Genomic DNA, 16,998 nt, shown 5'->3' on the forward strand with positions numbered 1-16,998 from the left:
AGTTCTCCAGAAACGATTTTACATGTCCATTTACAACCCTAGGATTTCTCCCTAGAATGAAACGGTCTGTTATTGGCTTATTTGGCAGGGTCATGAATACACGGGGCACTGAAACTGCTTTTGAACGATCGGTCGGTCGCGTTATGTTTCACTTTCGAGATTCATGATCGCACAAACTCTATTTATATTATGGAGCGGCAGTACTTACCACACATTTATAAGATCAGATGCTTTTCAGTGGTGCTCAGGATCTGTAAATCATTCGCCATCATCCTCATCTCTCCGTACTCTGTTCATGTGGTAAGTGAAATATTATGTACTGTAGTGTAACAGGCTACTGCTAGCAAGGAGCTAACCGTGTCCATTATTTGCTTTCCGTGCCTTTCTGAATACAGACACCAACCCATCCCTGCACTTCACATCCCCTGCACGGCCTGGAACATAACATTTATTTCCACGATCTGCCATTTCCGCTGTTGTCCTCGCTTGTTTCTTCACAATACCTGCAGAACTTCTGATGCTTCGGCTGGCCTCGAACATGGGCGGGTTTATGCAAATATTGGAGGTGTAGTGATCCCGACAGAACTGTTATTATTCAACTATGCCAAGGTAAAGACAGTTTTCCTTTCTATGGCACCTTTAATGAATGCAGTCTAATGACACGCTGCTGCGGCTCCAGATCCTCCTCAGATGTGCCGCTTCACTTCTGCTCGTTAGAAGACGGTTAGATCAGAGCCGGACTCTTGAACACTGTTACTGGACATCTGTCCATCCGATGTTCTGATGCTGGACTGAAAGTGTGTTATTGCTCTGAATCTGGGTCATTCCTTCTGCCTTCCCATCAAACACTGCTTCACTCGCTGCTTACTGATCACGGACATCACAGTGAGGTGAACATGCGCTGAATCAGGCTTATTATAATTAACTAAAACCATCAAATAAATAACTGAAATAAAAGTGACATTTATTTTTACTTGAAGTTAAATGAAAATGAGAATTGTTGCCTTGGAAAAACCTTATGTACTAAAATATGAACAATTCAATGAAATTGACTAAAAACCATATAGGTATAAAAAAAAAAAAATTAAAAAACAAAAGCTACCAAAACTTTAGAATTAAAACCGAAAATACAAAAACCCCTCAAATTCTGAAAAGATGAATGTATCCCAGTATCTTTATATCTTTGCTCTCTTACAGGTTCATGTATTCCTCCTGGCTCTGCCAGTGCTGTTTTACTTCAGGCTTCAAACACAAGGCTACGGCGGAAACAGCTTTAATTATGCAATGCACTTCCTTTTAATATCAGAAATGCACCTAACTTGGATCACTTTAAAAAGTTAAGATGCTTTTTTTTTTATTCTTGTATTGTTCTTTTTGTCTTTTAGTTTTACTGTTGCGCTTTAGGTTTAAAAAAAGTGCATTACAAATAAAATCCATTATTATTATTAGACTAAAATAGCAGTGTTTTCCCCTTGAATTACAACTCTTTGACTCTGCAGTATTTCTGAAGTCCTAGAAGTGACTGTGTGATGACTGCCACCCTGTGACTGATCTGAGAACAGCAGGAAAACCCTCATATGAAGAAGTATTATCAGTGCTTTTTTAAAATAATAAATAAGTACTTTTTAATTTTCATAATTCACTAATCCTGTGACCACTGTATAATCTAAAACACCTTCAGCCAGCATCCGTGATAGAACACTTAATTTGAAGCCAAATACACACTGAAAAGAATAGTTTACTGGCATAAGTCACTATTCTCTGCATTAGCGCTGTTTTGAACGCTTACTGGATCCTTGAACTTTCAGGAGTTTACTGTTTCAAATGATGTGATTGCAAAAACCTGCTTTTCATTTTTAAGGTATTGTTTTTGTTATAATGTGGTGATTCAAAGTAGTAATCCATAACGAATGAGTATTCTGCCTCCCCTGACATGCTCTAGTGTCCCACATATTGAAACCCCTGAGATAGAGTCCGCTTGCATTCACTCACGTGATTGGTCCAGATGAGAGGTGACCACTGCTATTTAGTGCTTCATTTCTAATCATCTGGACACTGGAGCTTTGACTCGGAGCACAACATGCAGCACAGAAAGAGCACTTCAAGCACTGTGTTATGATCCTGTTTATGAGTTTGTGATGCTGCACGATTACCTTCTGAACGTCATTATAAGCACAGCTACTGCTTCCTGTTTGATCAGACGAGCTGGACACACTGTCTGTCATAATCAACGGCACAAGAAGAGAAACAGGACATTCCTTTAAGAAGAAACAAATGGATTTATTACAAACTATAACAGACGGAGACATTTAAAAGTGCAGCACGGACAAACGTTCACACACAAACATATTTACACCTGCTCAACACAGCACAAAATAAACAAGAATTCAAGTAATCAGTCCAGCCACAGCAAGGAATTCTGGGTCCTTTCCTCACTCATGTAAGGTGGATGTGGCCTGGGATAGCAGATATACCATATCATACCATACCATATCACCCTGCAGCCCAAGACCGGTTGCCCACTGAAGCTAAGCAGGGTTGAGCTGGTCAGTACCTGGATGAGAGACCTCCGGTGAAAACTAGGTTGCTGCTGGAAGAGGTGTTAGTGAGGCCAGCAGGGGGTGCTCACCCTGTGGTCTGTGTGGGTCCTAACGCAGGGACACTATACTGTAAACAAGCACAGTCTTTCGGATGAGACGGTAAATCGAGGTCCTGACACTGTGGTCATTAAAAATCCCAGGATGTCCTCCGAAAAAGAGTAGGGGTGTAACCTGGCCATATTCACCCATTGACCTCTGACCATCATGGCCTCCTAATCATCCCCATACACTGATTGGCTTCATCACTCTGTCTCCTCTCCACCAATAAGCTGGTGTGTGCTGGGCGTTCTGGCGCAATATGGCTGCCGTCACATCATCCAGGTGCTAATCACTGGTGGTGGTTGAGGAGATCCCCCCTTCTATGTAAAGCACTCTGAGTACCCAGAAAAGCTCTATATAAATGTAACAAATTATTATTATTACATGCTCGTAGGGGCGGGTCATATGCCCTGATGGGCGGGTCACATTCTCTTAGGGGCTGGTTATGGGCGGGTCACATGCTCTGAGGGGCGGGTCATGCCCTGATGGGCGGGTCACATTCTCTTAGGGGCTGGTTATGGGCGGGTCACATGCTCTGAGGGGCGGGTCATGCCCTGATGGGCGGGTCACATTCTCTGAGGGGCGGGTTATGGGCGGGGCACATGCTCTGAGGGGCTGGTCATGCCCTGATGGGCGGGTCACATTCTCTGAGGGGCAGGTTATGGGCGGGTCACATGCTCTGAGGGGCTGGTCATGCCCTGATGGGCGGGTCATGCCCTGATGGGCGGGTCACATTCTCTGAGGGGCGGGTTATGGGCGGGTCACATGCTCTGAGGGGCTGGTCATGCCCTGATGGGCGGGTCACATTCTCTGAGGGGCGGGTTATGGGCGAGTCACTGTTCAGATGTGGAGATCTCAGTGACATCACTCATCAGCGACGCTCTCGTCTGAACGCAGGACTCACAGTGGAACTGAGTTTGTGGTTCTCTGCTCTGATATTCCTGCAGGATCTTCTCCAGCTGCTCTAAACACGGGCCGATCGCTCGCCTCGACACCGGAGCCATTTTGAACCTACAAATAAAAAAAAAAAAAACAGAAAAATCAGAACGAGTGAAAGTTCAGGGCAGCAGAATTCATCGAAATAAAACCCAAACTGTGATTTAGTTTAGTGCAATTATGCAATTACAAAGGCTGTGATTTTTCATGAGTAAATATGTTCTGCGTGTTTCATAGTGAAGTGTGTCTCTATAAAAAACAAGGAGCACAAATTGAAACAAACAGGTAGAAGATAAAGACTACACTAAATTAATAAATATTTTGACGGAGAAACAAAGTTTCAGACTTTTTAAAATAAATGAAGCTGACATTAACAAACTCACATAAAAGAATATTAAAGGATTTTAATTTTATTATATTAAAGGTCTTACATTTTCTTTTCCATTTAGAAATAGATGAAATAGCGTAATTATTACAGCAATATTTCTTTCAATATTATCTTCAATATTTCAGATCCTTAAACGATCTGGCACCTGGCATCTGTCTGACTTATTAAAAGAAAATATCTACAAAAAAAACTACTAAGAGGTGATCGTGTATTTGCAATAGTTGGGCCGAGGCAATGGAATAGCCTTCCTTTAACTGAAAACTTCAAATTCTGTCTTATTTTTAGGGATGCACGATATTATCGGAATCGGCCGATAATGGCTTTAAATGTAAATCGGCCCGATATGAAACATTATGCCGATATGTCTTGCTGAAAAGAGGAATACATTAACTCACATGTTAGTGATTAGATCACGTCAGCAGTGTGGCTCATTCCTCAAACAAAGTTTTGTCTGAATGAGGATTAGTTTTGGATCATTTAATCTGAGAATTCATGTACAGAATGACGCGTTCGTTGTGTGATTTAATTCTCTAGGGGCGCTGTTGGCCTACTTCTAATCAAATTGAAGTAAAACACACAAATAACATTTAGACTGTGTTTCTGATTAAATAAAGTAGTAGTTGATGTCATAAAATCATGAGTATTTTTTATTTAAAAGGCCAGAAGCTATAGCTTAAATTAATAAAAAAATAAATCACAAACATGACACTTGTAAATTAAATAAATTTATATCTAAGGATTTATTCATTTTTAGATTTTTTACAACTCTTGCTTTAGACAAATGTTAAATCTTAAAATAAAATGTTATGGTTACTACTGCATCTTTTTGAGAAAAAAAGAAATGCAGTGATTGATAAATACTGTAGATTACTTATAGTTACTTTCAAAGCTTCAACGTACTGTCAATATAAAATAACTTTTATTGTTCATTTAATTTTAACAAATAAGTTCTAGTTAAAAACTAACCAAAATTAAAAAATAATTTGCTTATAATTTCCACAGGAAAGACTTGTTGTAAGGAAATATATTGGTATCTGTCAAAATGAGTTGAAAAATATTGGCATATCGGATATCTGCAAAAATCCAATATCGTGCATCCCTACTTATTTTCTTACCTTGGCATTTTAAACCTTGCATGTTAAATTATTTATTTATTCTATAGATGTTATTCTTTCTCCTGGTTTTTATTGTATTTGTACAGCACTATGGTCAACTGCTGTTGTGTTTATTAGTGCTTAATAAATACATGAAATGAATTAAAATGAAATTAAACAATAAAAAAGTGATGTGTGACAGCAGAATCACCTGCGCATCAGTTCTCGGGCTCTGCGCGCAGCGGGTCTGTGTTTCTGTAGCGCTGCGGTACAGAGCGCCGCTAGTGTGTCGTAGCAGTGCGCTCGCAGTGCATTATGGGTGCTGGTCTCCCACTGTGGGAGCTCACTGGCGTAGCGGCACGCGGCCTGAACGAACTCCAGCAGCTTCTCCCACTCAGCTTTCTGCAGGAGCAGACGGCCTCCGTCCTGACACGAGCGCTGCACACAAACACATCACACACTGAGCAAACACGGAGACGCACAGTTCATTTGTTAATTACAATCATTCTGTGTACATTTCACGTGTCACCATTTTGCTCTAAACTCTGATAAAAGACATGGGTTCGATTCGATTCACTTCGCTAAAAGCTAATGAATTCACTAATGAATTTACTTTCTACTTCACCTCCAGTGCAGCTAATGAGAGATATATACACTCACCTAAAGGATTATTAGGAACACCTGTTCAATTTCTCATTAATGCAATTATCTAATCAACCAATCACATGGCAGTTGCTTCAATGCATTTAGGGGTGTGGTCCTGGTCAAGACAATCTCCTGAACTCCAAACTGAATGTCAGAATGGGAAAGAAAGGTGATTTAAGCAATTTTGAGCGTGGCATGGTTGTTGGTGCCAGACGGGCCGGTCTGAGTATTTCACAATCTGCTCAGTTACTGGGATTTTCACGCACAACCATTTCTAGGGTTTACAAAGAATGGTGTGAAAAGGGAAAAACATCCAGTATGCGGCAGTCCTGTGGGCGAAAATGCCTTGTTGATGCTAGAGGTCAGAGGAGAATGGGCCGACTGATTCAAGCTGATAGAAGAGCAACTTTAACTGAAATAACCACTCGTTACAACCGAGGTATGCAGCAAAGCATTTGTGAAGCCACAACACGCACAACCTTGAGGCGGATGGGCTACAACAGCAGAAGACCCCACCGGGTACCACTCATCTCCACTACAAATAGGAAAAAGAGGCTACAATTTGCACGAGCTCACCAAAATTGGACGGTTGAAGACTGGAAAAATGTTGCCTGGTCTGATGAGTCTCGATTTCTGTTGAGACATTCAGATGGTAGAGTCAGAATTTGGCGTAAACAGAATGAGAACATGGATCCATCATGCCTTGTTACCACTGTGCAGGCTGGTGGTGGTGGTGTAATGGTGTGGGGGATGTTTTCTTGGCACACTTTAGGCCCCTTAGTGCCAATTGGGCATCGTTTAAATGCCACGGCCTACCTGAGCATTGTTTCTGACCATGTCCATCCCTTTATGACCACCATGTACCCATCCTCTGATGGCTACTTCCAGCAGGATAATGCACCATGTCACAAAGCTCGAATCATTTCAAATTGGTTTCTTGAACATGACAATGAGTTCACTACTAAAATGGCCCCCACAGTCACCAGATCTCAACCCAATAGAGCATCTTTGGGATGTGGTGGAACGGGAGCTTCGTGCCCTGGATGTGCATCCCACAAATCTCCATCAACTGCAAGATGCTATCCTATCAATATGGGCCAACATTTCTAAAGAATGCTTTCAGCACCTTGTTGAATCAATGCCACGTAGAATTAAGGCAGTTCTGAAGGGGAAAGGGGGTCAAACACAGTATTAGTACGGTGTTCCTAATAGTCCTTTAGGTGAGTGTATATACACACACAATACAGAAATATTCACTAGCAGTCCACAGTTTGGAATAATTACAGTTTTTAAAAGAGTCTCTTCTGCTCAACAAGGCTGCATTTATATGATCAAATCAATACATTCAAAAATGTGAAATATTATTCTAATGTAAAGCAGCTGTTTTCTATATGAATATGTGTTAAACTGTAATGTATTTCTGTGATCTGCAGCTGTATTTTCAGCATCATTACTCCAGTCTTCAGTGTCACATGATCTTCAGAAATCATAATAATATACTGATTTACTGCTCAACAAACATTTCTGATTATTATCAATGTTGTGCAGTCAAATATTTTTGTGGACATCATCATAGATTACCATTCAAAAGTTTGGGGTAAGTTTAAAAAAAAAAAAAAAAAAAAAAAAAAAAAAACTTTTATTCAAGGACACATTAAATTGTTTAAAACTGCCAGTAAAGACATTTCTAATGCTACAAAAGATTTCCATTGCAAATAAATGCTGTTCTTCTGAACTTTCTATTCATCTGTGAATCCTGAAAAATAATTTGTATCACGGTTTCCACAAAAATATTGTGCAGCACAACTGTGTTCAACATTGATAATAATCAGAAATGTTTGTTGAGCAGTAAATCAGTATATTATTATGATTTCTGAAGATCATGTGACACTGAAGACTGGAGTAATGATGCTGAAAATACAGCTGCAGATCACAGAAATACATTACAGTTTAATAGATATTCACATAGAAAACAGATATTTAAAATTGTAATGCGTTTTAAAAAATTACTGTATTTTTGATTAAAAAAAATGCAGCCTTGCTGACTTGTTTCAAAAAGATTAAAACATTTTAATGATTTCAAAGGTTTGCCCAGCAGTGTATGAACAATATACTATCATTATTGTAAGTGTAAGAGGGATTAGTTCTCACCTTGAAGGCCATCAGGTGTGGACGGGCTTTCCTGTAGCAGTGTGCGTCTCGGTTGGAGGCGAGGCGGGAGTATGGGATGGATCTGTAGACGCTGGTCTTCTTCTGATGCAGATCCTCCAGTAAGAGCTTGAGGTCAGACGTGAGCGAGCCGGACACCATCTGAACCGACTGAGAGCAAATAAAGAGACTTCAACAACAGCTAACGACGTGATCGCCAGCGTAAATATAGCATGAACTACAGACTCAGGTTTGGTCTAGAGATGCAACAATACAGTTAGTCCACGGTTCAATACGTACCTCGGTAACCAGTTTTCGGTTCTTTTTTGATGGCTTGGCACAGAGTGTTGTTTTTGCAACAAATTGACCATAAAAACTCCTGTAAACCTTTGTACACTGGAATAAGTGTGGATTATTATATGTCTGCTTAACATTTCTTTTGAGAGAGGTATTATTTTTCCGATTTTTACCCAAAATAGGATGGATTGGCCATTATTGAGCTTATAAACACAAGTAATGTGCGTTTCATTCATACTGGACACCAGAGGGCGCCCTCATGCAGAAAATCCAAATATGCATCATAGAAGTAATATAACTGTTGACGTTCCAGGAAATCCCTAATATGGATAAAGGCTATCGCTGTAACTGAATAAAAAGATAGAACATTAAACTTTTTGAATGATGAAATGCAAGTACATTAAACACCCGCCTGCGACAATATTTTATAGTTTATCTGTGTTCTTCAAGACATATCGGGTATTTTCATAATGATATTTGTAAGCCATTTCTAATCGACGTAGCCTTTATTACAGTATAGAATATATTTTATGCCTCATTCTGTGATAAGAAGCCACATCAGATCACAAAAGGATGTTATTTCAAACACTCAACTGATGTTGCGAAGTAAAAAGTTATAATGCTCATCATTGCAAGTCATTACAAGAGAAGATGCTCAGCGTGTGTTGCTATAAGCTATTGCCCTACACCAACCCTACACCTAAACTTAAGCCCGGCTCACACTGTGCGATTTTGGCCACGATTTGGTCGTCTGAGACAAATTTAGAAAATCCTAAAAGATTCCTATAATCCTAGGCTAAAATCGGTTGTCTAGATCGCTGGTTTGACATGTTCACCGACAGCCGATTAATGGCCGTTGCGATCAATTTTTTCCTCCGATTAAATTCTGGCAGCGTCAGAAGATTTCAGACACTTTCCTGCAGTGTGACATCTCCTACGACGACCGTCAAACCAAGAACCAATAGGAGCACTGAACTTGATGACGCAATTAGCGCGACAACTTCAAACCATTCATTATTTGTAAAAAACAATATATGTACAACGTAAAGTTTACTTAAAGTTTATTTATTAAGGGGCAGGATGTTTAAACTCGAATAACAAAATTAGCTCAAGTTCGCTCTGTAGAACTGGAAGTCCATAAAGTCCTCTTTTGGCCAGCCATGGCTTGCTCCACACACGTCGTCTTTTTCGTTTTTTTTTTTTTTTAACATCAAGGCATGTAATTAATAAAACTAACGCTACACGTTGCTGTTGTTTGCTAGCTACCATTATAGCGAGAGAACGCGGGTCACGTATTGATGACGTAAAACAAGTCTTCTTGAGTACGTCCGTTTTTGTCGCGTCTTGGCTGTCGTACAGTCTGACATTAAGACAGCTGAGATCCTACAGTCTGACATGGGGATCATGTTCGTACAGTGTGACAAGCAGCAATCGCAAAAGACTATTAAAAATCGCACAGTGTGAGCCCGGCTTTAGCCCTCACAGGAGACTTTCTGCATTTTTACTTTCTCAAAAAAAACCTCACTCTGTATGATTTATAAGCTTTTGTACCCATGGAGACCTCAATTTAGATCCCCACCATGACACGAGTCCCCATGAGTCTGTGTGTATTCAGGTTTAAGTCCCCACACAAATCACACACACAAACACACTCACTCACAATCACACTCACAAACACACGCTCTCACACAAACACACTCACACGTACACACTCACTCACAATCACACGCGCCCTCTCACACACACACACACGGAAGCAGAATAATTAAAATAGTTTTTGAAACAAAGCATGCACTGTTCATTGCAATGCATCTTTTTTTTTAGATTTGTGGAATTCAGCATGCTTTGTTTCAAAAACTATTGTCATTATTCTGCTTCCATACACACACACAAACACACTCTCACAATCAAACAGTCACTTCTGAGAAATAATATTTAAACGCAAAACTGAAAAGAACGCATTTCACAAGCACATACTGAACCGTGGATGTCGTACCGAACGGTTCAATATTATATTGAGAATGGTGACATCCCAAGTTTGGTCTCACCTGCTCGGCGAGCAGAAGACTGTTGAGCAGCTGTTTGGAGACGGACGCCTCACTCGAGTCCAAGCCGTCTCCGGTCCGGCGTCTTCCTGAACCTGCGTCCACTTCAGAGACAGAAGAGCGATTGTGAGCGCTGACCTCAACATACATAAACTATTTTTGTCTAAATTGTATAATGTGCACCAAATAATTTCTCAAGATAGAGTTTTTGCAGCTAAATTATACAGTCAGCTAGTTTAATTTCATAGCTTATATATTTTTATTCAAATGTAGTTTTCTCTGTAGTTAGGAAGTGAGTATTTAGTGGATTGCCTTTAACAAAGGGTTTAAAAAAGAGTGACTAATAGTTCCACAAACAGTATTGATATTTTGTAGTGGTGTAGAAAAGTGGATCTGTATTGGCCGACTCTTAGAATTAGGAGTACTCCATGTAATCTTACACTGCAAAATAATAACTAAAGAAAGATTAAAAGATAACATCATAACTAGTTACAGAACCCTTAAATTAATTACAATTATATAATGAAAGCCATAAAAAACAGACAATTAATCGTGATAATCGGCATAATCACCAAACCCCTAAAACAGACAATTAATCGAAATAACCGTGACTGTTTTTAGACAATTAATCGTCAGCCAAATTTCATAATCGTGACAGCTCTAGTCAAAAATGTGTCATTTCATCGTCTAAATGTCTCGGAAGACCAGGATGTTTGTTTAATATTTTATAACATAAAACCACAAGATATAAAAGTAATGTTAGTGTGAGTGTTAACAGTATGAATGAATGTTTGGCACAAAGGTGTGTTACGGTTTCATTCTCAGTGTTCAGATCAGCATCTGTATAAACCTAAAAAACTAAATTTAAAAAAATCTCAGCTCTTTTCAACAATGATAATAATGTTTTTTGAACAGCAAATCAGAATATTAGAATGATTTCTGAAGGATCTTGAGACTGGAGGAATGATGCTGAAAAGACAGCTTTGATTGATCCTAATAAACTGTTTAACTGCACTCGCATGTGAATCAAGTTATTGTGTGTGATAGCTAAATATATTCTAAATAAACTACTAACAAATATATACAAAACAAAACCCTCTTTCCCTCTATCTTTCTCTCCACCTTCTAGCTTGTAGTTATTTGAACGATGACTGAGGCTTGGTGTTACGAGCACTTCCTCTGTCTGACTGCCTCTTCAAGATTAATCACTTCTTGTATTCCCCAATTGTAAGTCTCTTTGGATAAAAGCGTCTGCCAAATGACTAAATGTAAATGTAAATATATACATTTATTTTGTCCTCACGTTCTTGTAACTCTTCCCTCTCAGATGAAAGGCTCATTATCTTCTCAGGTGAGAATCACAGCATTATCCAGGATAGTTCTCGCCCGCTCGCATACACCCTTTCTACTCAAAAAGTGTCTTAGAAAATTTGAATCAATATATTGTTTTCTGTGAGCAAATAAACAAGAAGATTTTCACATTATTTTGAAGCAAAAACTCTAGGCTACAAGACAGTTCTCAGAAGTCTAGTGAACAAATGTTCTGTATGTGTTTTATGGCCTTATTTCAGTGACTTCAAAATTGTAGTTTTTCACTAACCACGCATAAACGTTTCTTTCTCAAAAACACAATCATGTACATAAATGCTGCTAACACAGTATTGTAGCCCAGTTTGTGCTGTTTACAGTGTTATTAGACTTTAGACGTATGTTTATAAGCAACTGAAAAAAGCACAAATATCAGGGCATGTCAACACTTCTCCAGACCCCCAAAACACCCTCAGACCCCAGAGGGTTAAAGTGAAGAACTCTTTCAGACCATTTTCTGTGAGCCCACAGATCGCGATAAACAGAGTGACAGCTTTTAAAGATTGTTAAGGGAGTTTGCCAATGAGATATTGATTTAATCCAACAGTTCAATAAACAAGAAGTGAATATTAAGTGATTACGCTGTCTGAATATAACGCTAGTGCCTGATTCTGTGCCATTTCATCAAGGACAATAGTAACGTAACAGCGGAGCGCTGCGCATCTCTCAACGCAAACACAGCGGTGTTTCAATCATGAATGAACTGTTTAAACGAATCTAGTGAGTCAGTGATTCATGATTACACAATCATTAGCTTCATTCCTGAATGAATCAGACGTTCAAACAAATCTATTTAATGAATGATTCAGTGATCAAATCAGTGACATACCACCTGCTGGCGGTTTCAGTTTCATTTTTAAAGTATAATTTCAATCATTTATTATTGCTATATTCAACATTTTATATTTAAAACATTAATTTCTGCACTCATGCCACCTCCGAGCCTCATTAAACGCACCTACCAGCCACTTCTGTGCCTCTGCAGTACAAATCAGTTTATTATTAATACTAATTTCATATGATTGCTATCTTATTTGTCTTATTCTACTTAATATATGGTTTAAATTAGAAATTCTAGAAAGCGTATAAATTAACATTTTTGAATTTGACGTAGATGACATACTTTAATAAAATTAGAAAAATGCCAGATGTAAAAAGAAGATTCCTCTAGAGTCAAATATCACCTCGTATTAGGAAGGCTCATTTTTTATCAGAAATGTTTGATTGATCAGAAGTTTCTCCTAAATTCTATTTAAATTAGGACAAGTGCTCCTAAAAAGGAAAGTAAGCATAGAGCCCTGTGTATTTTAGATCCCTGACAGCAGCCTAAATAAACCTGCTGCTGTCTGTCATTACGGTCTATTTATACAGTGAACACGATCCAGGGCTATTTTACAGTTGAATAGATTACAAATTTAATTTGTATTTTGTTTTCGCTATTGATTGTCATTCATTTATTCGTTCATATTTTATTATTTACTAGTCTTTTTTAGTTATTATAAGTTAAATTCTGAGTGCATGTGATTCTTGTGTGGGGAGGGGGCGTGGCCTGTGGGAAATAGTCCTGCCACCACAGCTGGAAAACATCCTAGAGGAAACACTGCAATGGATCATTTTAGAGCTTTAAGGCCATTGCACACTGACTCCGAATTTTTCGTCTGAAATTTTCGCACGTTGAAAAATAAATACGACCTCACGTTTTGTCAATCACGTTTGCACACTGCCTCCGAAATTTCATCCGTCAAAAAAAAATTCGGATCGGGTTCGATTTTTTGCGTTTTTCGCATCCGTATAAAGCATTTTGAGATGCTTTGAGAAGGTGTTTTGACAATTCAGAGCCACCGTACAAGCGAAAGCCAAAATCCAAAATAGTGTCAGACAAATTAATACACTTCGTCTTGCAGCACAGAGCACTTTATGACAAACAAATTGCGGAATACAGAATATAAAGAACTGCTGTAGCCTATTTTGTTTTTATGCCTGGCGCGCACCTTTCCGATGCCGCAGTTCGGTGTGTGTGTGTGTCCATACCTCAGACAGTCTCTGTTCAGGATAAATTGGTTCACGGATATTGCTGGTCTTTTTAATATGTGGATTCAGTATCGCTAGCAAAGTATCAAACTGAGGCACTGACATCCTGAAATAAACTTTGAATCTCTCGGGATAATCCCGCGGCTCTTTGATAAGGAGGTGGAACGCTCCTTCCTCTCTGCGCAATCTAAAGATTCGATGGACCTAATATTTCATTTTTCTTTTTCTTTTTTTAAAAAGAGAGAGGACAGCAAAATCATCCTCACTGCTTGAAGACATTTTGTATAGTTTTGCAATTTTTTTCGCAACGGATTAATTAAAACGCATCGGACTCAGTGTGCAAGGTCTCTGTGCGTGACGAATTTTTAAGATTGCGAATGCGAAAAAACGCATGTGAAAATTTCGGACTCAGTGTGCAGAGACCTTTAAGGTGCTGGAAATAGTTGTTTGAAATGCTTGAAAGTCATTGAATTTCTCTCTCAAAAGACTGTACAAACCCTGAAATTAATAATTAACTATTTGTGCCACAACACCACGGTTATAGTTAGCGTTACGGCTTCTGGTTTTCTCATATGAAACAGAAATGGCAGATCTTGCATGGCAGAGTTGAACAACGCGGTGGTCGCGCCAGTGTGACCGCTCACAAAATGTAGTCGCACCGACAGGAAAAATGGTCACAGTCTGGAGCCCCGTTACGTGTTTTGAAGGCCCTTCATATAAAGCTCGTCATGTTTAGAAGAAATTGCTCCATGCACGGTGTCTTCTGCTAGATATTTTTCAGATGCGCTGGTATCAAACTACTGTATACCGATATAAGCGGTATTGCCTCATACTATGTCGCTTATAAAAATATATCGATATATCGTACAAACTCGATATACCGCCCAGCCCTAATGCTGCCGTTTGGGAACGCAGTCGATTAAGACAATTATACAGAAATACTCTGACAACAGACTTTGCTCAGGCATTGCAGAACGACCAAAACAACATTTCAGATGCTGTGAACGAGATCGGTCCGCTTTGATGCACATCGTAGTTTATGCACATTTTTCTTATCAGATTAAAAGTTTATTTAAAGTTTAACTCAATTGTGTGCACAAGTTTCATTTTTAGCATTTATGCGCATCTTGGCGTTTCCATCAGCGTGTTTTATGCGATATCCCAAAATGTGCATAAACATCGCTACAGACACGCAAGCACACGGATCGTACGGTTACTCACACGCATGTCCACGTCTCACGCGTCTCGCTCCGGCAGACAGACGGGAACACAAGATATCCATGTAGGATCTTCTCAGACGTCCTGTGAGGAATAAAGCATTCTGCGTGTGATTTACAAGCTTTAGAAGAAGGAAAGTGGTGAAATAATGAGGTTAAATAACTTAAATCAATCAGACATTTCATAAATTCACCACGAAAGACCATCATCATCATTTTATGATTGTTAGCAGAAGCTGTGGCTTCATATCTGAGAGTTTTCTGTTTGTTTGTGCATTGATAAAAATCATTTCCCAGAGACTCACTCAAACAATCATATTGAATCAAACTGAACTGAGCTGAATAATGAAGCTCTTGTATTTTTAGAGCTGCTTTCTAACAGAATTTGTCTCAATTTTGATTAAGTTTGCATCATTGTTTCTGTTATTTGTTTTGCATAAAGCACTATAGAAAACATTTGACTTTACTATATCGACTCCACAAAGATCTTATAAGATTTGATTAACTTCCATGATTATAGACAAACTATCAAACATCATAATATGAAAAACATCATTAAAAGTTCAGCAGAGATCAAACAGCTTTGGTGTGTAACTAGTTGCCTGTACCTAAATTACGTAATTTAATTACAAAATAAATGTAATGTTACAGAGAAAAATGTGTAATTAAATTAGTTATTTATAAAAATGTTAGCGATGACAAGGGGTTTACATCTGATTTATATTTTGCCCGATACAGATTGAATTGATTCTGTCATCGACTGCTACGAGACAGCAATGTTTCAGCAGTTATTCCATAACGGATTTATTTCCTATTTGGGTTTATCTATATGCTTTATTCCTGAAGATTAACTGTGTTTTGTTTTGATTTCAAAAACTGTATCATAGCTATTTCTTGTTATGGTTTTAAATCTGTATTTAACCTCAGAAAGATCTGAAAGTATCATAATAATCTCAATTCAACTGAAGGATTCTGACAGAAATCAGTGTTGAATTCACTGATAATTCACTGTAATTGAATAATTCACTGATAATTGAATTCACTGTAATTCACTACAGTAAGGTTATCCGGCCTGAAAGCGATTATTAAAAACATTAGAAAAGTAATCCGTTACATTATTTTAATCAAGTAACTGAAGTACTTACATTAAGTTAGTTATTAAATTTTAGATGGAGTAACTTGTAATCTGTAATCTAAGTAACCCCAGCACTGCTCTGATCACATTTCTTCAGGGTTTCTGAGGTAATTATGATGATTTATGATGATTTATGATGATCTCACCTGTGATTCTGGCCTGTGGTTCTGGGATCTCCATTAACACTGATCTCTGATCACATTTCTTCAGGGTTTCTGAGGTAATTATGATGATTTATGATGATCTCACCTGTGATTCTGGCCTGTGGTTCTGGGATCTCCATTAACACTGATCTCTGATCACATTTCTTCAGGGTTTCTGAGGTAATTATGATGATTTATGATGATCTCACCTGTGATTCTGGCCTGTGGTTCTGGGATCTCCATTAAAGCTGATCTCTGATCAGAATCATCTGCCATCTTTAACTCTTTCTTCTCCTCCCGCGGGAATCAAGCTTTAATGCTTCAGATTTTCAATGTAAAACTCAAATAACCTTCAGTAGCGCGGATTAAAATACTGATGAAGACTAACGAAGCAAAAATAATAAAGGAACAATAATGAAATGAACCAATAAACACTGATGAAGCGCTGAGGAAAGTTTCTGTTTGGCGCCGAGAGCGCGCGCTTTGCACTCATTCATTCCGCCTGATCCCGCCCACAGCTTTTACCGCGCGGGAGGGGCTTCCATTCGTGCGCTCTGATTGGTTCACTGCTGTGAGGAGTCATTCTGATTGGTTCACTGCTGTGAGGAGTCATTCTGATTGGTTCACTGCTGTGAGGAGTCATTCTGATTGGTTCACTGCTGTGAGGAGTCATTCTGATTGGTTGGACCTCAGTGCTGTGCTGTAGAAGCTCTGAGTTTAAGGCTTTCGTTTGAGTTTAATTTCATTTAAACTCTACCTCCATTTAAAGTCTGTGTGCTAAAAAATTATTTAATGTAATGTTGATCAATATTTGTGTTTTAATCTGCAATGTGCAAGATATAAAAAGTCTTTTATTAACATCCAGATCTCATACATCAAAAATACTTCATAACATTCACATCTTATATAAGG

At 38.7% G+C, this 16,998-nt stretch overlaps 1 protein-coding gene across 2 annotated transcripts; it reads right to left on the reverse strand.

Annotated features, from left to right (window-relative positions):
- Positions 1–2,262: 2,262 nt before the first annotated feature.
- LOC306854990 (uncharacterized protein) lies at positions 2,263–16,600 on the reverse strand. 2 transcript variants are annotated; one of them, XM_079393359.1, is made up of 6 exons: positions 16,296–16,600; positions 14,813–14,893; positions 10,196–10,296; positions 7,854–8,021; positions 5,269–5,495; positions 2,263–3,650 (listed from the first exon to the last, which is right to left on the reverse strand). In XM_079393359.1, the coding sequence occupies exons 1-6, from the start codon at positions 16,360–16,362 to the stop codon at positions 3,473–3,475; spliced, it is 822 nt and encodes a 273-aa protein (XP_079249485.1). In that variant the 5' UTR covers positions 16,363–16,600; the 3' UTR covers positions 2,263–3,472. The 2 variants fall into 2 exon arrangements, with proteins under 2 accessions (XP_079249485.1, XP_079249486.1); XM_079393360.1 differs by having other exon boundaries at positions 16,193–16,577.
- Between the last annotated feature and the right edge of the window lie 398 nt (positions 16,601–16,998).

Source organism: Barbus barbus, assembly GCF_936440315.1.
Source record: "Barbus barbus genome assembly, chromosome: 35".
Lineage (NCBI taxonomy): Eukaryota > Metazoa > Chordata > Actinopteri > Cypriniformes > Cyprinidae > Barbus > Barbus barbus.